This window comes from Acomys russatus, chromosome 18, assembly GCF_903995435.1.
Source record: "Acomys russatus chromosome 18, mAcoRus1.1, whole genome shotgun sequence".
Lineage (NCBI taxonomy): Eukaryota > Metazoa > Chordata > Mammalia > Rodentia > Muridae > Acomys > Acomys russatus.
In genome coordinates this window covers 3682420-3705051 of record NC_067154.1, presented here as the reverse complement: position 1 = coordinate 3705051, position 22632 = coordinate 3682420, and the positions used below count along the sequence as shown (strand labels likewise).

Below are 22632 nucleotides of genomic sequence, written 5' to 3'. Positions count from 1 at the left end.
AATGCACATAAAATTAAAAAGTAAATTATTAAAAAAAGATTATATATATATATATATATGTATATATATATATATATACACTATGTGTGTGTGTGTGTGTGTGTGTATGTATGTGTGTACATGTCTGTGTGTCTATGCCACCTATGAGTGGGTGCCTGCAGAGACCAGGAGAGGGTGTCTGATCCCCTCATACTGGAGTTACATGACGATACAAGCTGCCCCACACGGGTGTTCTAGAACAGAAGAACTAACCACTGAGCTGTCTCTCTCCTGCTGTGCTTTGGCATGTACATCAGGGTCTCGCTCTGGAGTCTAGGCTGGCCTCAGTGCCACAATGCCTCTGCTTTAGCATTACAGGCACAAGTACCGTGTCTGGACACAATACTGTCTTGCCGTCCAGAACTAAAGTGTGTTCTAAGTGTCTCAGATTATCCCTCGGCTGTGTCTTGCATTCAGATTATTTTACAATTGGATTCAGTTTAGCTGAGAAGTATTTCCCAACAAGTGGGACACCTTAAAACAAAAGAATCTTAAAAGGCCTTGGAGTATCGTTAACTTCACTTTTGCTTGTGTTATTTCGCTTGTTTTTGGAGGCAAGGACTCATTATCCACACAGGGCCTCCAGTAGCTGGATGGCCTTGAATTCTTCCCCTACCCCCAACCTGTACACACCACACACATCCCTCTCCCAAGAGCTGGGATTTTGTTGCGTGCCAGCTGTGTGCCACCACACTGGGATTTTAATTTTACTTGAAGAATTTAACTCAATTGAATTAAGCAAGAGCTTTTTTTTGTTTTGGTTTGGTTTTTTTGTTTGTTTGTTTTGTTTTTTTGAGTGTTTGCTACAAGCAAGATATTGTGCTGATTTTGGTAGGAAGAGCTTTAGCACACAGCCCAAGCCTCATATAGAATTTCTTTCTCTTTTTTTTTTTCCCTAGCAGGCTTTCAAAAATGAAACTGAAGATATAAATTATTATATAAACTCTTCTCTGACTGTGTGATCACAGTCATAGTATTAGCTGGGCCAAACAGGCAGAGAAACATGAGTATCTCCAGCAGAGGCTCTTTACTTGAATATTCCATAACCTTAAAGTGCTCACTATGCTCTTAAGAGAATATTTGCCATGGGCTGGAGAGATGGCTGAGAGGTTAAGGGCACTGATTGCTCCTCCAGAGGTCCTGAGTCCAATTCCCAGCAACCACATGGTGGCTCACAACCATCTATAATGAGATCTGGTGCCCTCTTCTGGCATGTAGTTGTACATGCAGACGGAGTGTTGCATAATCAATCAATCAATCAATCTGGGGGAGAGAGAGAGAGAGAGAAGAGAGAAGAGAGAAGAGAGAGAGAGAGAGAGAGAGAGAGAGAGAGAGAGAGAGAGAGAAGAGAGAAGAGAGAAGAGAGAGAGAGAGAGAGAGAGAGAAGAGAGATTGAGATTGAGATTTGCCAAATGTGATGAGGGACCAGTTTATGGTCAACCTTGCAGCAAAACTGCAACCGGAAATGGTGGTGCTGCTCCACAGCACGGAGCTTGCCTAGCATGCTCCAAGCCTGGGTCCACTCCAGGAACTGTGGGTGATGAGTCACTGGGGAGAGGTGTGATATTTTAGAAGATGAAAGAAATTGCTTTTTCTCCAAGCATGGTCTGCTGCTCTGTTGGGGAGGGCGGGGGCAGGGGTGGTGGTGGGAGGAACACAGGCAGGGCTTCGTGCATGAAAACCAACGGTCCATCACAGAGCTATGGAGCTATGTCGGGCCCCCATCCCCTTTGCTTTCATCTTCACTTAGTCCCTATGTTTGCATTCTAACAGCAGACCACTTTGTCTTTCAACAATCACTCCTTCAGGAAGCGAACTAGATAAAACCATGCAGGCTATGGTGCCCGGCCCCCTCACCCCCCACCCCAGGCTCAGGTCTCAGGCTTCTCAGACAAGTGGCAAGTCTGTGCTGGGAGCCGAGGCTCCAGGAAAAGAGGAGATTAGAAAGCAGACTGTGAGAGAGCAGGCTGTTAGTGTGAATCCAAGCAAGTTTCAAAGTCAGGAGGAAAAGGGGCGAAGAGGTACGTCCTCCTCCAGAAGGAAAGGCAGTGTCCAGTTTAGTCTGCAGGGAGGACAGAGGAGGAAGCCGAGTGTCTCTGCTGGCCATGGTTGGAGACATCAATTCTTACTTGGACCAAGAGGTTCTCCACATCCTCGGCCTGGGTGTTGCCATAGAAACTGACCCCTCCAATCACGGATATGGGTCGCCTTCTCCGGCCTCCTCTGGAACACCCTGAGGGGGCACGTGGGTCCTGGCTGGTGGTGGTCACACTTGCTGGGAGCATCCTGTCCACGTGGTCTTCATCTGGAGGGTCTGCAGCAATGGCATCTTCAGGAATGGACAAGCTTCTGCTGCCAAGCTGGCCATAGTCAGATAGTGGCCGTGGCCGGGTGCGCCTCCCTGAGCCCCACCTCCTCCTGGAGATTCGGGGTGCCTCATTCTGCTCCTCCTCCTGGGCTGAGCCCTGCCGCCAGTCATCCTCAGTCACCACCTTTGCAAATGAACAGGCCGAGTGAGCTCAGAGATCCGGGCAAGTGTGAACAACGGGACGGATGCCTGCTGCCCAGCCCACCCCCCTGCAAAGCCACAGACTCTGCCTAAAGTTACTGCGCCACAGAGACACACTGTGAACACAACTCACTGTGGGTTAAATGAGCCGAATCTGATTCCAGGCTGAATTAACGCTATAGCTTAAGAGATGTTTGGGGGACCAGCGATGAGCTACCCTGAGACATTAAGAATGCCAGAAGGGCCGGGCGGTGGTGGCGCATACCTTTAATCCCAGCACTTGGGAGGCAAAGGCAGGTGGATCTCTGTGAGTTCGAGGCCAGCCTGGTCTACAAAAGCGAGTCCAGGAAAGCCAGGACTGTTACACAGAGAAACTGTCTCGAAAAACCTTTTAAAAAGAATGCCAGAAGGTCCACAATAATAAAATGGATATACAGCTAAGGTGGGTGTTTCCCAAATATGCTTAACCGCAGGCAGTTAGCGACAGCCGCCTGAAGTACGCCTGTAACAAGATCCAGAACTGCCCTCAAGTCCCTTCTTTCAGTGCACATGCTACTGACAAATAGTGCTATGAGAAGATTACATGCAGGGCTGTGAGGGCTTGGCACCTGAGGGTCCCAGCACCCCTGCCACAGTCAGGTGGGAATGGATTGAGTTAGGTAGGGTTCCTAGAACTATCAGACCGCGAACAAGCTGTGTGGACTTGGCAAGGCTAACCTTGGCCCTCTGACAGGATAAATCTCACAAATGCATATCTCGTGAGCCTCAGCTGAGCGTGGTGGTCCATGCCGTGTTCTCAGTGCTTGGGAGGCAGAGACAAGAGGACAAGGATTCAAGCCAGCCTGGGCTACCTAAAGAAGGCTGCTTCAAAACAACAAGACAGAAAATCCACGAGTCAAAAGGAGTCCTGGGATCAAACCTAGAGCAAGATGCCCGCCACTTCTAATTCTTCAAATAAGCTTTCCATCTTTGAGGGAGAAGGAGGAGGACCGGATTTTGCTATGTATCCCAGGCTGGCTTTGAACTCTAACCTATTCCCTGCCATTCTTGAATAAGCAGTTATGCATTGCCAGGCCTACCCAGCCTCATATGCTTTTTCGAAAGCAATCAGGAACCAAGCAAACGCATGGTCTGGAGTCAGGATGACTCCTGTATCCATCCCCGACAGGGCCAGGGGCCGAGTGAGTAACCTCACTCAAGTGACTGAAACGCAATCCTGGCAGGATAGGCCTTATAGGGTAGAGTCAGCTGTCATGCTACAAAGAGAGCCACAGAGAAGTCATCCCCAGGGGCTTGTCCTGCCTAGAAATAGGTACCAGTCTACTTGGCAGATTCCCCCCAAAGTCTGGATGCAAGAAGGACTGGGTTAGTCCAGAGACTGGCAGTAGCTGTCAGCAGTAGGCACAGCAGTTAATGTGAGCCAAGCTGGCAATACTCTGTGTGTGTGTGTGTGTGTGTGTGTGTCTGTCTGTCTGTCTGTCTGTGGCAATCTTCCTCCTTCAGACCCCCAAAGTACTGAGATTACAGGCTGGTCCTACTCACCTAGCTTGTCCCTATGTCCCTATTCTTTTTTTTTTTTTTTTTTTTTTTGGTTTTTCGAGACAGGGTTTCTCTGTGTAGCCTTGGCCATCCTGGACTCACTTTGTAGACCAGGCTGGCCTCAAACTCACAGCAATCTGCCTGCCTCTGCCTCCCGAGTGCTGGGATTAAAGGCGTGCGCCATCACGCCCGGCTCCCCTATTCATTTTTTAGAAACACAAACTGAACAGGCTATGAAGCCACAGGCCGGGGGAGGGGCGCTAGGATGTGCAGAGTAGGCAGAAAAGCCTACACAGGAAGGCAGGCAGGGATGGCAGCAGAGCAGGCAGTGGGCGCATCAAAGCATCAAAGGCAGGTGGCTGCCAAGGGATGACACAGTGATCTGAGGCAGCCTGGCCCCACCTTGTCCATGAGAGAGTCTGGGCCCAAAGAAAGCTAAATGGTGGAGGCACAGGAAGAGAAACCTCGTGCCAGCAACAATAGTCCTAAAACGGAGGTTTGTTTAAAAGTGTTCACTAAGATACAGTGGGACTCTCAAATTCAAAAAGACTAAAAAGGATACAGAGTACATGTATCCAGCTAAAAATCCTGGACCCCACAATTAAACACAGTTCCTCGAGCATGAACCCTGTGCTAATGCAAAGGCTGGACCATATAGACTCTCCACACCAACCTCTGCAGTCCTCAAATCACAAACACTGTAGGAGGAAGGAGGGCAGTGGCTTGCCCAGGACCACACTGCCACCGCGGGTCACGTGGCCTCTGAACTTGCACTGCACAGTCTCCCCGAGCTGCTGTCCTGAACCTTCAGGACACTGTGAAAAGGCAAACTAAACTCCACAAATTATGCCAGCCAAAGACATTTGAGAAAAGTTGCTCCCCCCAAACCCTGTCACCTGCCTATACAGTCTCCCCAAAGGATCCAATGGTCCTAGAGGCCCTCCCCAACCCCATTTTCTCACACTGGCGGGAGGGGGGGGGTGGCGCGCGCGGAAGAAATACAACCCTGGCTTTTCTTATTTACTCTTCTCCCAGCCTGCTGACACCTCTTAAAAGACCCTCGCATCAAGTCCTCACCACCTACCAGAGGATTTTGTTTTGTTTTGTGAACTCACACACAGCCAGGAGGAGATATATATGTTTTTATCCTTCCTAACACTACCACAGGAAAAGGAAAAAAAAAAAAATCATAAGGTTAACATCATTTTCTGAATTCTATGAAAATCAGATTATGGGGGACTGAAGCAAATTACTAACTCAAATGACATGGGCAACTCAAATACACAGCAAGAACGAATCCATTTATATGATGTCATTTTAATGAGGACCATCGACAACCTGCGAGAGAAACGGAAGATTACAGAACAAAACCAGAGCCTGGAGCCTCTCTACCTCCTCAGAAACATTCAAAACACAAGTTGTTTTTGAATAGCTCGAGGCTTTGCTTTGTGCTTATTATGTAACATGCAACTTGTATTTTCTTACTGATGCCAAAAATAAAAGAAATGTACCAGGAAGTGACTGGGGCTGGGCCAGGTAGGCACAGGCAAAGCAGCCCTGCAAGTATTCCGGCCATGCCTCTCCAGCTACTGGCCGCACACAGGCAGCAAAACCGAGATCCAACGGAGCTGGATTTCAGTGTGTGCACAGCTCCCATGATGACGCACGAGATCCGCTAAAAGGCACCAAAGTGTTCTAGGGATCCTAAAATCTAGGTACAAAATATCACATGGATTTGAAACGTCCGGTTCAGGAGAAGCCGCAGGGAAGCCTGGGTTCCAGCTCGCATTCATATGCTGCTCCCTTGGCAGGAAAGAGCCAGATCCCTTCAGAAGCCAAGGTGGACTTGGCTACATACGGAAGAGCCTCGGCCTTATGCATGGCAGCCATGCCAGCAGGCACAGGCTCTGCTCACAGGTACACGGATCCTAAACTCAACGTTTTATTTTAAGCAAAATTTTCTGTCCAGGTTCACCGCCAAGAGTATAGAGATTAATGGGCCCGTTCTTAGAACTGAAAACACACTTCAGCAAGCATCCTCGTCTGCAGGCTGAAAACCTACCTGAGATGTAGCCATGGCCAGGGGTGGCCCACACACACACTGGAAGAACAGGCAGTTGGCCATACCCATGTTTTTCCAGAGTTGTTCAAGTCTTTTTAAAAGCAGTGATCAGGGCCCTACACAGCCATCCAGAGCTCGGTCCGGTCCAGTCCAGCAGGCTCAACTCACAAGTCTCCAAGTCTCTGAAGCCTGAACCACCACTGAGTCACACCCAAGCCATAAACCTCTGTAAACAGACCTTGCACTCTGGGGCCTGCCCTCTTAACTCTTGCTTTTCTGAACTCTTCTAAAGTGGCTTTCTTCCTATACAGGACTTCTCTACACACCCACCAGCTACAAAAAAAAAAAAACAAAAACAAAAAAACCCTAATATAAACTAATATAAACCGTTACTTTGAAACATTTCTGTGAAAGGAAATTATTAACTGGAGATAAAAAAGAATGAAAAACAGTTCGTAAAACAACCTGACTTGATAACACATATTCAGAAGCCAGACAACAGAGGCAGCTGTCAGGTGCCCCCAAGACGGATGGGACCCTAACCACTGAGTATCTGGGTGCTGTGCAAGGTGATCCACCCTGCACCGGGCTCACCCTGGATTCGGTGGGTTCTAAACCAATGGCTGCTGCCTTTATAGCTAAGGAAAATTTGGATACAAACACAAAGGAAGCCAGGTACTGAAGGATTGGAAGACTGATGCTTATTCGCCTGTCTAGAAGCAGGGGTTTATGTAGGCCAAGTCAGCTTCCAGCTGGACCTGTAGCTGAGGATGACCTTGACCTTCTGTCATTTCTGCCTCCGCTGCCAATGGGGTTACAGCCTGCTCGTCAGGCATTCTGTAACACCCAAGTTCTATCCCCAGCCAAGGAGTGACGCATTGGCGAGCCCAAGACTGTCACTGCCACCAGAAGCTGAAGAAGGTGGGGCCTTGCAGAGATTGGATTCTGACGCACTGTGACTTTGAACTTGTGTTTTCCTGACCTGTGGGACGGCAACTGTCTGTTGTTTTAGCCATCCGCTGTGTATCCCTTGTTAGGTAAGTCTGGCTAACTAAGACAGCAGGGGAACTCAAACAAAAATATTACAGGTAATGAAATTAGAGACACTTTGCCAGGCAGTGGTGGCCCTGCACGCCTTTTATCCCAGCAATTGGGAGGGAGAGGCAGGCGGATCTCCGAGTTTGAGGCCACCCTGGTCTACAAGAGTGAGTTCCAGGACAGCCAGGGCTATATAGAAAAACCATTTCTTAAGAAACCAAACCAAACCAAACAAACAAACAAACAACCCACAGTGATGGAGCTACAGGTTTTTGAAATGCATATTGCAATAAGCTTACTTCCCAGAACCTTCCTGGGGTACCACAGGCCTGGACCCAGCTAGGACATCAGCTTCACCCAAGGAGATGGGAGAGTTAATGGAAGATGCTTCACCGTGAAGCAGAGGCACAAGGCTTCCCATTTAATCTCCCAGGACAGCCCCCCCCCCCAAGGGAGTACTAGGGAGACAGTACCTCCCAGAGTCCAGGAGCTATGACGTCAGTCCAGGGCGCCACTTCAGCAAAATGAAACTGGCGTGAGGTGCTCACTACCCTTCACAAACCCAAATCCTGGCTTACAATTACACATTGAGTATCTTTACCCAAATCCTGGGATGGGAGAGATTCAGATTTGTCAAGTCCAAGAGAAACCTAGACAACTGGCTGCCTGTGGTGCCTCTTAGCATACCAAAGCTCACGTAGGCCTCCAGGCTCACCCGGTACCGGTACTGGTGGCTCTTCCCGGCTCTTCTCACCCTAAACTTCTCCAGCCATATTTCCTCCCCCAGCTTCTCAATCCCTTATAACTCTGCCATGTTGACCACGGGTTCTCTCTTTTGCCTTCTCCTCTTGATCCCCTCTCTCTTGGGTGTCTCTCTCTCGCTCCCTCCCTCTCTCCTCCTCACATCGCCTCACCTCACCTCACCTCTCCTGGCCTGGCCTGGTCCGGTGTGCTGGCCACGTTCAATCTACTTTCTCTCCCTGCCCTGGACTCTTCCAGAAACCCCTGGCTGTACGATGACTCAAATCTACACACAATTAAAACCTTCTCCTCAACCATGTTCTCAAGGTATACAAGATTATTTTTGGATTCTAGAGTACTTGCCTGTAAAAAATAAAGAGAGATTTCATGGGCTGGGTTTGTCCTGGCTAGGTTTTTGGTGTTTTGTTTTGTTTTGTTTCTTTTTTGTTTTGTTTTGGTTTGGTTTTGTCTCCGTCAGATTTTCTATAGGCAAGTCTGTAGGACACCTTATTGATTAGTGAGTGATTGATGTGAGAGGGCCCGGCACACTGGGGGGCAGTGACACCCCTGAACAGACAGCCCTGAGGTGTGTAAGAATAGACATTGAGCAAGCTAGCAAGCAGCATTCCTCCACAGGCTCTGCTTCGGGTTCCTGCTTTGAGTTCCTTCCCTGACTTCCTCTTATGAGGGAATAAACCCTTTCCTCCTTGAGGTGCTTTTGGTCTTTATCAAAGCAATACAAGCCCAAACTAAGCAGAGTCCAACTCTAAAAGCAAATTTGACTCCTGTTTCACATACAGCTCACTAGAGGCAGCCCAACAGTAATTTGTGGTCTTTTTTTTTTTTTTTTTTTTTTTTTTTTTTTTTTTTTTTTAACAATTCTATGCACAGAACAGTTTTATGGTGAGGAGTTTTCACTTGTGCAGCGCTCAGCCCATATTGGAATTTGGGGTACTCTGGATTTTGAACATCTGGATTTGGAATGCTCAACCTGTGTGCTTTTATCCCTTAAATGACAACTACTGCGTCACAATCAACAAGAAGCCTAAAGCCAGCCCAAACCACATGCTGTTGGCGTGCATGTGTGTGAGCTCTACATGTGTGTCCTAGGATCTTAAGTAAGACTTTCTAAGATCCCAGATGAATGACAATTTTTCAGAGTTCAAAGCAAGTGCAGAGATCTAAATAGGACTTATGGCCCAGCAAGTAGCGACAGGAGGGTGGAGAGGACAAGGCCAACCTGAGCTACTCAGGAGGACCCTCTCTCAAAACAAACGAGGACACATTACTATGTACAGAAAGAGAGGACTTGGAGCTTTCATGTGTTAAGCCTTTGTCCCTTCACTCAGCCAGCCCCTCTCTCAAATCCTCAGTCTCCCGGTAGCTTCACCTCTCCCCAAGCCTTCAGTTTCTCCCTGGGCTTAATTGTGCCCTCAACGGCACAGGCATCAGGCCACCCGAGAAAACATGGGCGTCGTTTGATGCCCAGCTTATGGAATGCACGCTTTTCTCCTTGTTTCCCTCTACCAAATAAACCAAACATTGTTCTAATAACCACAACAGACAAATGCGGATGGCGCACTCGTCACCCTGCCAGCCAGAAAGGAATTTTCGTTCTGATCTTATCACAGGAAAGCCTAGAAAGAGAAACTTGGCAACAAAAACATATACACTAGAACAGCCTGCCCCACCCTGGAAAAGAATATTGAAACTTAATTTTCTTATTTTAGGATTTCAGTTAAGGCTTTTTATGCCTTTTCTATTCCCAAATTAAACAAGCCACTAATTTGAGAGAAAACTTTCAAAATACTATGACAGTGGCTCACATTAATATGATTATCTTGTATTTACTCCTTTCAGTGCTGAGGATCTGGCATATGCTAGACAGAAAACTCAAGATACTGAGCTACAGTCTAGCCCAGTTTCTTATACATGTTAGAATGTTAAACGGTTTATTATGGCTACTCATAACATTAATGTGATATACTGGGTTGGGGCCGTGCCTATCAGCAGAGTAATGGCTTTTAGTCCCACCTCCTAGATTGGGGAGAGGAAAAAAGTAACTTCACTCAATGACTGAAAATACTTTTTAAGCTGGGTCTAGACCCCCGGGTGGTCAACAGTTGTCCCGGCTAGTCAGGAGGGAGGGACAGAAGAAAGACTCAGCAACAGAACACACCTCCCCTCAAAAGAAGAAGGATGGGTGTAACGGCAGGAGGGGCCGGAGCTCAAGGACCCTGCCCCAAGTAATTGAACAAAGGAAACAGCTTGTTACACGGCATCCATTCACTGAGTTAAAACATTTACATCAAAAAACAAGCGTCCTGTAGCCCCGTGGGGGTGGGGATGGCGCATGCCTTTAATCCCAGCACTCGGGAGGCAGAGGCAGGTGGATCGCTGTGAGTTCAAGGCCAGCCTGGTCTACAAAATGAGTCCAGGACAGCCAAGGCTACATAGAGAAACCCTGTCTCAAAACAAAACAACAACAACAACAAAAAAAAAAAAAAAAAAAAAAAAAAACAAGTAAAAAGAAAAAGAAGCAATCTTTGAAGGGTGAGGTGTTTTCCATCCTTGAGTCAGGGTCTCACATGCAGCCCAAGCTAGCCTGGAACTATGCAGCCCAGGTTGGCCTGCCATGAGCCGCTGGCTTGTAGCATCATGCTTAGAAGTGTTTTTAAGTTCATGGAGCTCCATCCTGTCAGACATTAAGGGTCCATCAGAACTCTAGGAAATCTGGCACCACAAATAGAGTGTCTCTATGTGGAGTAACAAGCAAAGGGCTTCTCGGAGCAGACGGAAACAACCTTAGTGAAGACGGAGGCACAAAATGACTCAACGATACAAATAAAGGGCCACTTCTCAAGGGACTCAGGGCAATGGCTAATGTCATGTTTCTGCCACGACCCTCTTCTCGTTTTCTTTCTTTTTCTTTCTGCAGAGGGTGGGGTGGGGACAGAAGCTGAACAGCAGAGTCTCCATATGGAAAACAGTCTGTCCTAAAATTTACGGCAATCCTCCTGCCTCCGCCCTGAGTGCTGGGGTTATAGGCATGTACTACCATGTTCAGTTCCCTTTTTACTTCCATTTTTTTCTCCCTTCAAAAGAAGAAATAAGGGGGGGGGGTGGTGCCGCTGAAAGTCTTTTAGGAGGAGAAAACAAAAGTCAGCTAGCACAGCACAGGGACCCTGCTGCCACTCCTGGCCACCTGAGTTCCATACCTGGAACCTACATGGTGGAAGGGGAGAACTGGCCCCTCCTACAAATTGTCCTATGAGTGCCACATGCATGCTGTGGTACATGATAAATAAATGTAAATACCCTTTTTAAATAAAAAGAAGGGGGCTGGAGAAATGGCTCAGAGGTTAAGAGCACTGTCTGCTCTTCCAAAGGTCCTGAATTCAATTCCCAGCAACCACGTGGTGGCTCACAACCATCTATAATGAGACCTGATGCCCTCTTCTGGCCCGCAGGTGTACATGGAGGCAGAGCATTGTATACATAATAAATAAATAAACAAATCTTTAAAATAAAAAGAAAACCACAGCCAAGGTGGATGTGATAGCGCGTACCAGTAATCCCAGCCCGCACTTAGCAAGTTAAGGCAAGAAAGAGGCCTGTGAGTTTATGGTCGGCCTGAGTTGCATAATGGGGCTATCTCAAAAGACAAGACACAGCAAACCTAGAAAGTTTGGCTGTGGGTGTAGCTCAGCAAGAGCGCTTGCTTAGCATTCTCAGAGGCCTGGGTTCAATGCCCAGAACTGGGAGAAAAGAACCCTGGACACGTAACACTTAAAACACGAGGCAGGACAGAGTAGGAACAGTGATCCGTGACTCATACATGATGGTTAATAGTGCAAGTCCCTTTGACTGGAATGGGGGTGCCCAGATAGTCAATAAAGCATTATTTCTGGGTGCTTCTGTGAGGGTGTTTCCAGTCAGGATGAGAGTCAGTCAATGGGTCAGGGAGAAAGATCCACCCTCACTGCTAGATATAGGTAGACTCCGTCTACTCCACGGAGGGCCCAAGGTATGCAGCCCTCCTTCTTACTGAGTGCAGTCATCAATACCACATCTCATGTTAGAGTTTGGCTCATCAACTCCAGGACCAGCATCAACTTTCACAGCCCTGCTCTGTTCTCCAGCCTTCAAACTTAGACCGAAAGACATTAGTGGCTTGCTGGGCCTCCCTCATGCCCTGGCAGTGGGGGTGCTTGCTGGGCCTCCCTCATGCCCTGGCAGTTGGGGGGTGGGGTGGGGGGCGGTGTCTGCCTCCGCCCTTGAGGCGGCCATTCTGTAGTACATCTCTTCTGTATCCCTGTTGGGTCTGCATCCATCCAATACTCTGGTACTTTTGTTTGATTTGCCTAAATGTCTGAACGAGTAGCCCAAGTTAGCCTTGAACTTACAGAGATCCTCTTGCCTTTGTCTCGCTAGTGTTGGTATTTGTATGGCCACAGATGAATAAGCAAGATGTGATCTACCTACTATTTGGCTAAAAAAGAAATAAAGAACTAAAACATGAAACCTGCTATGACGCATGTAAACATTGAGCACAAGACGCCACTGAAGGGCTGAAGAGATGGCTCAGCAGTTAAGAGCACTGACTGCTCTTCCAGAAGTCCTGAGTTCAATTCCCAGCAACCACATGGTGGCTCACAACCATCTATAATGTGATCTGATGCCCTCCTCTGGTCCACAGATGTACATGCAGGCAGAGCACTGTATACATAATAATAAATAAATAAATCTTTAAAAAAAAAAAGATGCCACTGGAAAAATTGTTGGTTTGAAAGATAATATATCACATGATTGCTCCCTTAGTCCACAAAACTAACAAAAACCACCAAATGTTCTCTTGAGAAAAAGCACAGCCAGACCCAGCACTCGGAAGGCAGAGGCAGGTGGCTCTCTGTGAGTTCAAGGCCAACCTGATATACATTCTGTAGAGGGATGTTAATTCAGAACTTGGCTGTTCTGGCAAGACATCACATCCAAAGACCTTCCAGGTCTGTGTGATCTGGCTGGAATTGCAAATACGCCTTTAATCCAGGAGACAGAAGTAGACAGATCTGTGTTCAAGGCCAGCCTGGTATAGAGCAAGTATCAGGTAAAGAAAAGCCTAGGTCCAGGCATGGTGGTACATGCCTTTAATCCCAAACAGTGAGGGTGAAGTTAGCTTGTAGAAGGAAGCACCCATGTTTGAAAATGATGTCTAATTGAATGTCAGGAAAAGAAAGTGACAGTCAGAGAAGATTTGACAGGCTAGGATATGCCCAACTCTCACGAGAGGAGAGAAGAAAGGGAAGCTACTTAAGAAGTGGTTTAACAAAGAGAGGGGGCAGCTTTCCTGGGATAGTAACAGAGAGACAGGTTGCAGAGAAAGAATTCAGGTGAAGACTGAAGAAGCCAGAGAACGAGGAGTCAGAAAACCAGAAAAGTTTGAGGCCAAGCAGAGCAATTCCAGGGGCCAAGAGAGAAGCCATATTATAAAAGTCAGCTGGGAGAAGAGTTTGAGCCAGAACAGCCGAGTTGAACCAGCCAGCCAGAATTCAGAAAGAGCTTGAAAGGGTGAGCATATTCATCAGTCTCAGAGGATTAATACATTCTAGGTCTAGGTTAGATTGTATAGAGGTAAGAAGCTTCCAGGGTGCTGGGGATTGCATCCAGCTACATTTATTTCTGTAAATGTAACACCATCTCCCTGCTTGTAGGAATGGCTACATGGCATAACTTCTAAGCCATCAAAACCTCCCGGAAGCAACCCCTCAGGACTTGCCAGGTGCCCAAGCTGTGTCACTAAACAGCACAGAAGCAGCTGCATCCAAAGGCCCTGGAATCATTCATTCAAGCTAAAACTTGGCCCCAGTTTAACCCAGTTTCCCTGCTGGACAGTTCTGCTGCTTTAACGGGAGGGACTCTATTTTAGCAGCAAGGTACCTGCAGTGCCAAATAAGTCCTTCCTTTTGCTTCCCAGTCCACCAAGTTTGTGGCTTGTTTGACAGGGAACATCCAAACCCAAAGTGCTTTCTACATGGCACCGAGCATCACTGCAACCCCATCAACACTCACACAGGCTCGCACTGCACATAGAAACTGCTAAGCGGCTTTGCTGTTTATGCCGGTCTCCTCCAAGTGTAGGCCTCATGACCTGTGGAAGAGACTCAGGAGGGCTGCAGCTCCTCTACAAGGCTGGTCCAGTCAGTCAATCCTGACTCCACAGGTCCCCTGCTGTCCTTGGCTCCTCAGCGTCTACAGGGTGAAGTCCAAGTCCACAGCTCCAAGCCAGGTCCTTCCTAATCATATCCAGACCTATTGACTAATCTTATCTTCCCCTTCTCCACCCAAACACCTGCACAAAAGTTAGCTAGCCCATCTGTAGTTCCCCAAGCACAGTAGTTTAGTCACCTGGCATCGTCATATGCAAGCAAGCCTCTGACAGACACAATAAGCTAGGTGTGCTAAACACCTGTGTTACTTTGCTTCCCTTCATAGCAGCCTGTGTGGAGGGCTTGGTTAGCCTGGGCTTACCTCACAGCAGGCTGTGTGGAGGGCTTAGTTAGCCTGGGCTATCCTCACAGCAGACTATGTGGAGGGACTGGTCAGCCTGAGCTAATCTTCTAGCACCCTGTGTGGAGGGACTGGTCAGCCTGGGCTAAGCTCCCAACAGCCTGCATAGAGGGACTGGTTAGCCTGGCTAACCTCACAACAGCCTGCGTGGAGGGACTGGTCAACCTGAGCTAACCTCCTAGCACCCTGTGTGGAGGGACTGGTCAGCCTAGGCTAACCTCACAGCACCCTGTGTGGAGGAACTGGTCACGCCCAGGTTAGAGCCAGGGCTGGAGTTCAGGTAACACACCTGCCTCTTCTCCCAGTCAGCCCAGAATGCCCAGCACTCTCCAGTGGCTGGGCTTTGAACAGGCCAGTACCCACACTTCAAGTACCTCACCATTCCTGCTTCTTTTGACCCACCTATTAGTTCTAACTTGGGGTGCTTTGCACCCTCCCATGAGAGGCCCTCAGTACTACTACCATTTTCATTTTCTTATTCTCTGAAGACAGGGCCTCACTCTGTAGCCCAGGAAAGCCCAGCACTCACTACGCAGCCCAAGCTGACCTCAAACTCAAGTCACCCTTCTAGCTTAGTCTCCCAAGTGCTGCCATAATAGACAGCTGGCACTTCATCTGTATTTTGAGGAGAGTGACAGCTCACTGACCTCTTTCCCCCAACACCTGGCACACGCAGGTGTTCACAGCCAGGGTGCACGACCAGCTCTCAGGTGCTCGCCCCCTGGAGTTCTATTCATTCAGGTTGAGTCTTTAGTTCCTGTCCACTGTCACCTCACCTTATCACCTTTTTGATATAAACTGCGAACCTTCCTTCTGGTCTCTCTCCTTCTAAATTTCTTCTCTACAGGGCTGAGCCTTGGCTTGTCTCTCTGTTCACACCCAGTCCCAGCTCTTCCTCATTCACCAGGTAATACAGAGGCTGAGAGTGTGGGTGACCTGACCGTAACTACGCAACTTAACCTAGGTTGTCCTACATCACACCTAATGGCACCCCTCCTCGTACGAGGTCTATGTAACCTGTCCAGGCTACTGCACCCTCCAGAACCCCGCTCCCTTCATCCGTGTGGTCACCCCTATCTGCAACTGCTAAGGGTTGCCTTCAACTTCCAATCCCTGGCAGGGAGGGGTGAGACTACAGGACACGGGGCACTATCCTGGGCTTATACAGTCCTGCGGCTCACATGCAGCAAGGGAGGGTCGCACTCTACCTCCGGCGCAGCATCCTACCTTCCACACACAGAACCTGCGAGTACAAGTGTGTGAGAACCAGGATTCTTCTTTGTCCCTGCCTATGTCTTGTGTGGGGTTTACATACTGTGCTGGACGAGGCTCACGGCCATCTCAAGTGTCACCTGTATGCCTTGTTGTGTTCTGCCTGACTTCAGTCGCTTGCGCCTGGTAGATTCAAAATAGACTGGGCTGGGGGCCATGCCTGAATAGAACACACCGCTGTTAGGACATCCTGGGACTCTACTGAGGTGGCAGTAGTGGAGTGCCTGTCTTTCTGAATGAAGCCGTTCACACCTGTCATCCCAGCACCCAGGAGGGGGGGGGGGCACAAGACGGTGAGAAGCTCAAGGTTTTATGGTGAGTTCAAGGTCAGCCTATAATAAACAAGATTCTGTCTTATAATAAAAATCAGAGGAAGACCAATCTAATTATTTGAAGAAGTACTCAGCTTCCTGTAGAACTATAATGTAGTGTTTATACAAAAAGAGATTTGAGGGGTAGAGGTGGGAGAGGTGGCTCAGTGGTTAAAAGCTCTTTCAATCCGAGAACCTCAGGTAGATTCCTAGCACCATATGGCAACTGACAATCATCTATAACTCCAACTCCAGAGGATACAACGCTCGCCTCCAGCCTCCTCAGATAACAGGCACGCATGGTACACAAACATACGTGCAGGCAAAATACATCTTAAAATAATAATTTTGAAAATGTTAAGATTCTGGTTAAGCATTTAACACAACTGACTACCCGGCCCTTATAATCCTATCAGGCAGACGGTTGCTCCATACTCCAGGGACAACTGAGACCCACAGAAGGTCAAGATGCCCAACTGGTGTCTTCAGAGGAGCAGGGCCAGGGTCCCACGAAACTAGAAGCATTTGCAGAAGACTCACCACAGCGCCTGGGAAAGGCTCACGACCGCCGCTTGTTGCTTAACAGCCAAGGACTCTACACTGCAGCAATATTCCTTTAGGAAATTCTGCGTGGATGCTCTAAACCATGACTCCTGCACCTTTCTTGGGGATGAGGAAACACTTTAATCAATGCCAAACAGGGGGTTGGAGAGATAGGTCAGAAGTTCAGAGCCCTGGCTGCTCTTCCAGAGGTCCTGAGTTCAATTCCCAGCAACCACATGGTGGCTCACAACCATCTATGATATCTGGTGCCCTCTTCTGGCCTGCAGGTGTACATGCAGACACATTGTATACATAATAAATATATAAATATTTAAATATTAAATGGCATGGATAGAACTCACAGCCTGTGCTAGGCAAGAACTGTACCACAGCCAGGCTGTGGTGGCACATGCCTTTAATCCCAGCACTTGGGAGACAGAGACAGAGGCAGAGGCAAAGGCAGAGGCAGATGGATTTCTGTGAATTCGAGGCGAGCCTGGTCTACAAAGAGAGTCCAGGACAGCCAGGCCTTTGTTACACAGAGAAACCCTGTCTGGGAAAAAAACAAAAAACCAAAACAAAACAAACAAACAAACAAAAAACCAACAACAACAAAAAAGAGAATTCTACCACAGAGTGGGAGCCCGGGCCTTGAACTTACTATGTAGCTCAGGCTGGCCTTGAACTCAGAATCCTTCTGCCTCTGCGTCTCAAGTGCTGGTGTTACAGATCTGTGCCAGCACACTCAGCTTTTGAATAGCTTTTATTTTTTTAAGGTATTTCAAGATAGGGTTTTTCTGTGTAGCCTTGGCAGTCCTGGACTCTCTTTGTAGACCAGGCTGGCCTTGAACTCCAAGAGATCCCCCTGCCTCTGCCTCCCAGAGCGCTAAGATTACAGGTATATGTTACCGTGCCTGGCTCTGCATGGCATTTTTTAAAAGGAGGAATAATTTTTAGGTTCATGTCCACTCAGCACTGTTCTTTATCAAGAATTACCACTAGGTGGCAGGACGAGGCCATGTTTTGCAAACGATAGCAGCATTTCTGCCCCCCCCCCCCAGCATGTCTCCCCGCCCCCCCCCCCCCCCCGGCTCTTTTTCAGTTAACAATTTCCCCCAAAAGTATTTTGTGTTTTGTTTTGCTTTGATACAGGGTTCTGTGTAGCCAGGCACGTAGCTGACGATTGCCTTAAACTTCTGATCCTCCTGTCTCTACCCTCTCGAGCCAGGGTTTATTCCTACTGAGTTTGTAAGGTCCTGGAGATCACACTTAGCAGGTGAGGGACACACTCTCTTTGAGTCTCAGAGCCTGCGAGACTTATGAAAATCCTTTACTAGAATAATGGGGCGCCAAAAATGGGGGTGTCTGCTGGAGTGAATGACTCACCAAGACTGGTTTTGGACGGTCACGGTCCTCCAAAGGTCCAAGGATAAAGTTTAGTCTCGGGGGTGAAAGCATTAGGAGGTGCTGTGGACCTCTATAGGGGAGACCCCAGTGGGAGGTCCTACGGTTGTGACCTTGCCAACTGCTTCCTCTTTCTGCCTCCAACCTTGAGATGTGATCAGTCACTGTGACGTGGATTCCTACCATGATATATGCTACCCCTGTCAGAGGGCCAAATCAGCAGGACTGGCCAATCTTTGATAGGAACCAGTACGACCATCAAACAGAATAAAACTCTTTGCTGAGAGAGTCATGCTATATAACAGGATGGAACAGGATGGAGTGGAATCCGCGGTCCTCCTGCCTCCATCTCCCAGGCGCTGAGCTTATACTTACTTGTATTAGCAACACATGTTACACACGTGACCACACCCAGCTGGTAGTGCTGATGCAAAACTGATAGAACACGCTCAAGATTGAGTAAAACTTGTGTCCAATAAAAACAAAACAAACAAACAAACAAAAAACAAAAACAAAGTCAGCAAAGTTGGAACTCCTTCCCAGGACTGCCTGTGCCCCTCAGGGGATCCACACTTCTTTTTTTTTTTTTAAGTATGCAAATGAGCAGATCACCTTCAATGCTGGAAAGCTCTGACAGACTGGCCCTCAGGCAGGCACGTCAGCTGCCTGGGTGTCATCCGTAAAGCTGGTTTGGGAATCCCCAAAGCACTCTGAAGCAGTTTCTCTCTCTAGGTCCTTTCTAGAAGGCTCAATGACTCGGATGCCTCTGCGGAGCAAAGGTCAAAAACAGATCTCTGCCAGCCACAGAATAATCCCACGGTACACACCAATAATCCCAGCACTCTGGACTGTGACTTTGAGGCCAGCCTGGGCTACATACAGAGCAAGACCTCATGTCAGTAAATCTCTAACAGGTAGTCCACAGGCTGGCCTGGCTTCCGCTTGCAAACCCAACTGTGCACTTGTTTATTTGCCCGCCCTCTTCAGGACTTAAGGGAAGGGACCAATTGCCAAGGAGCAACTTCTACTGTCAAACACCAGTTCACAGCTGTAACGAGTCTAGGAGCTCATGCAAAGAACAAATCTACAACAGGTACAGGCGGGTGCACGCCTGTCGCTTAGCTATGTCAGTGCTATTACTGAATTCACACAGTGAGACCTGCCCAGTGAAGTACAACTGTCTCGCTGTCTGACAGGATGTGAAAGGAACTGACACTGCATCTTGGAGCTCTGACAAGCTATTCGCTGATTCGATCCACGAGCTGCTTGGAGCTCTACCCTAAAAATAAGTACAATGGCCATCACTCGAATCACTTTGAAGAAGCATCGTCCTGGGCTTGACAGGCACTGAGCTGCTGCACATTTGTCATTCATTCCCAGGAAAGAAACGACGCAAGACGTGTAATGTTCTAACACAGAGATCTGCACTTGCAAGGTCTCTGTTGGGAAGAATAACAGCAATAGCAATTTAAGATTTGGGGTAATAAAACTTCCAAAATGTGAAAAGTTTTGAGAAGCCCTAGCGGCCACATTAATTCCCAGAACTTAGCAGCACATAGTAGATGCTCAATAAAAATCATTTTCACTACACTACCTCAAGAAATCGTATTTATTAGCATTTCAATTTAACTGAGATTAAAAATGACCTTTTAGGGAGGTGCTGGGGAATCAAACCTGGGACCTTGCACTTGCCAAGTAAGCACCTACCACTGAGGCACATCTAGAAAGCACCCCAGAACTAGATAGGCTAACCCAGTAACTTCCAACTCTGCTAACAGGGTTAGTTGGAATTGACAAGACCAGCAGTCTTTGGAAAGTCCTGGGTGAGTGAGCAATACTTGACAGGCACCCCGCCTGACCCTGTTACCCACCAGGGGGCTCCACCTGGACTCTTACCTCTTCTTTCCTCTCTTCTGGATTGGTGACTCCCTGGAGATTCACGGGAAAACTCCTGTCACTGACTTCTCCCTCGTCACCAGCCGCGACCCGCACAGTATCCTGGAGAGACACCGGTCCTGGCAGCCTCTGGGCAGCATCCTCAGTCCTTTCTTCACTGTCCGCTGAACTGAGTGACAACACGCTTAGACTGCTGGGGCACTTAGTGCTTCCTGGGCTCTGAGGGCTTTGGGGCTTGGGTGTGGTGGGCCTCAGAGGGGTGGGAAACGGTACAAGGTCAAAGGGATGCCGGCTGCTACTATGTGCCTCCTTGGAGGCTTGGCTCAACCCTTCTGGGTCTGCGGGGATTGGTGAGGGGCTGCCGACTCGAGGCCCATCGTTTCCCGGCGCCTGAGCACTTTTGGTTTCCAGGGGGAATACGGCAGTGTCCACATCCAGGTGGGGTTCTGGAGCTACGTAGGGCACAGCAATAGATGGTGCAGGGATACAGGGTGCAGACAAAGGGCCACCGCGCCTGGCATCTGGCTCCACACTGCTGCTGGTGCGGCGCGAGTAGTCATCATGGAGTCTGCTTCGCGGTCCCAGTGGTGGGTTCACATCTCCCAGGCCGGGACCAGGGCTAGGGGCTGCACCCCTGGAGGCCTCCCTCTTCCAGGCGGCATCCTTGACATTACTCACCAGTCTTAGGACTCTGTCAAAGTCCTTGGCCCGGATGGGGCTCCTCCAGCGTCTCGTTCTTCTCTCGGAGCCACTGGGCTTCTCCGAGTCCGTGGATAAACTGCTCAGGGTCCTGGGGGGAACCTGCCTGTCACCTGGCAGTTCCGTGAGGTTGGAGGCCGACTTGCGCTTGAAGGAGCTTTTCAGGACGCTCAAGCTGTCAATGCTTTTGCTTCTGCGCGGTAGGGGCACGGCGTTACTGGGCTCAGGGTCACACACGCGAATCTCGCACAGGGCGGGCTCTGGTACTGGCTGCCGCCCCAGGTCCAGCAGGCTGATGCGGCCCAGGCCATAGGCCCTGCGGATGCTGCGCGAACGGTGAGTGCTCCTCTGGAAAGCGTCTTCCGTGTCCTCAGGATCAGAGCAGTCGGACCCGGCCCCATCCCCTACAGGCCCCAAGGATGGACACCTGCCCAGGCCCTTTCCCAGGATGTTAAAGGTACCATTGGGCGCAGCCCTTGCTGGGTCTCCTGATGGCTCGTCCTTGGAAATTTCTGCCCCCTCCCGGTTCTGAATTCCTTGAAGGACAGAAGATTTCAATCTTTTAAAAGATCCCATTTTACGGAAGGAGGCCAGGGCATTCCACGTGGAGGAGTTCCCCACGAGGACCACGGAGCGAGGCCTCTCAGAGTGCGAATTCACCCTCTTCCGACCGGAGAAGAGGCGCACAAGCTTGGAAGGGCTGAGCCTGGCCTCCGCGGCCTCAGGGTCGCTGCCGGGGCTGCTTTTGCAGCCTCCATTCTGACACACCGAGGGGGTCACCATTTTGGGAGCCTTCAGATTGGAGGCTGGGCAAGTGGCTGTGGCACCTTGCCCATGGCCGTCCTGGGCTGTTGTCATGTTCTTGGGGTGGGCAGCGTGCTTCAGACCCCCACTCACGCCTGTGACCAGGGGTCCCAACTCCAGATCTTCATCTTCAAGGACGCCAGCCTGGCTCTCGCATCTGCTGTGCACATCTAAATCCGTAGGCACAGCTACTGCCTGCAGCGCAAAACAAAGCAGGCATTTAACCACTGTCCCCAAGGAGGTGCCTCTTTGGAGACGGATCGTCCAATCTCACAACTGCTAATTGAAGGAAAAGGAGAGCTCCAGGACACAGCTGATTCCTTGAGAATTACTTTAAAATTCACTTTTCATCAAAGCAAGAATGATGCATACGTATACATACACACACACATACATACATACATACATACATACATACGTATGTACGTACATACATGCACATCCCTAAAAAGAGAGCTGAAGAAGGCAGCTAAGGGTGTGTACATCTCAAGAAAACACTGTAATGAAAATGGAGAGACCTTGTTCTCTATGGGAATTGAAGGGATGGATCTTTTATTACCAAACAGCAACCTCCAGACATGCCCACTGCAACACCAGCCTTTTATGTTTAATAGATAAGAAAATGATAAGAAGCTAATAAGGTGCCAGGGAGCAGAGAGTATGCTATAGAGGAGTTTATTAAATGAGCATGGGGGGAGTAGGAAAGGTGGGAGGGGTACCCCAAGGAGAGAGAGGGAGACAGAGCCAGAGGAAGAGAGGGGAGAGAGGGGAGAGAGCGGAAGAGTAAGAGGGAGGGGCAAGGTAGAACTGTCCTTTTATATAGCCCTGGGCAGGGCCATGCCCCCGTGGCAGGTAGGCAATGACATCACAGGTAGGCAGGCTGATGCAGAATCCTAACACAGCCTGTGGGAGCAGGGAGTTCAGTTAGTGGACTCCTTGTAGTTCTGACAGAGTGTCTAAGGAAGGCTGCAGAGAGCTGTACAGTCTAAGGAAGGCTGCAGAGAGCCGTACAGTCTAAGGAAGGCTGCAGAGAGCCGTACAGTCTAAGGAAGGCTGTGAGACACCCGGACAGTCTAAGGAAGGCTGCAGAGAGCCGTACAGTCTAAGGAAGGCTGAGAGACAGCCGTACAGTTTAAGGAAGGCTGCGAGACAGCCGGACAGTCTAAGGAAGGCTCCGAGACAGCCGGACAGTCTAAGGAAGGCTCCGA

General features: G+C 49.0%; 1 protein-coding gene across 2 annotated transcripts in view; it reads right to left on the bottom strand.

Annotated features, from left to right (window-relative positions):
• Spata13 (spermatogenesis associated 13) overlaps window positions 1-21600 on the bottom strand; it is a 79149-nt gene extending 57549 nt beyond the window's left edge. Inside the window, exons 1-2 of one of the 2 annotated variants that reach the window (XM_051160654.1) lie at window positions 19922-21600; window positions 2169-2531 (exon numbers count right to left, since the gene is read on the bottom strand). In XM_051160654.1, the coding sequence (XP_051016611.1) occupies window positions 2169-2531; window positions 19922-21478 (1920 nt within the window). In that variant the 5' untranslated portion in view covers window positions 21479-21600. Of the gene's footprint in view, window positions 1-2168; window positions 2532-6149; window positions 6393-19921 lie in introns of those variants that run through there. The other variant, XM_051160655.1, reaches the window with a different exon arrangement.
• Between the last annotated feature and the right edge of the window lie 1032 nt (window positions 21601-22632).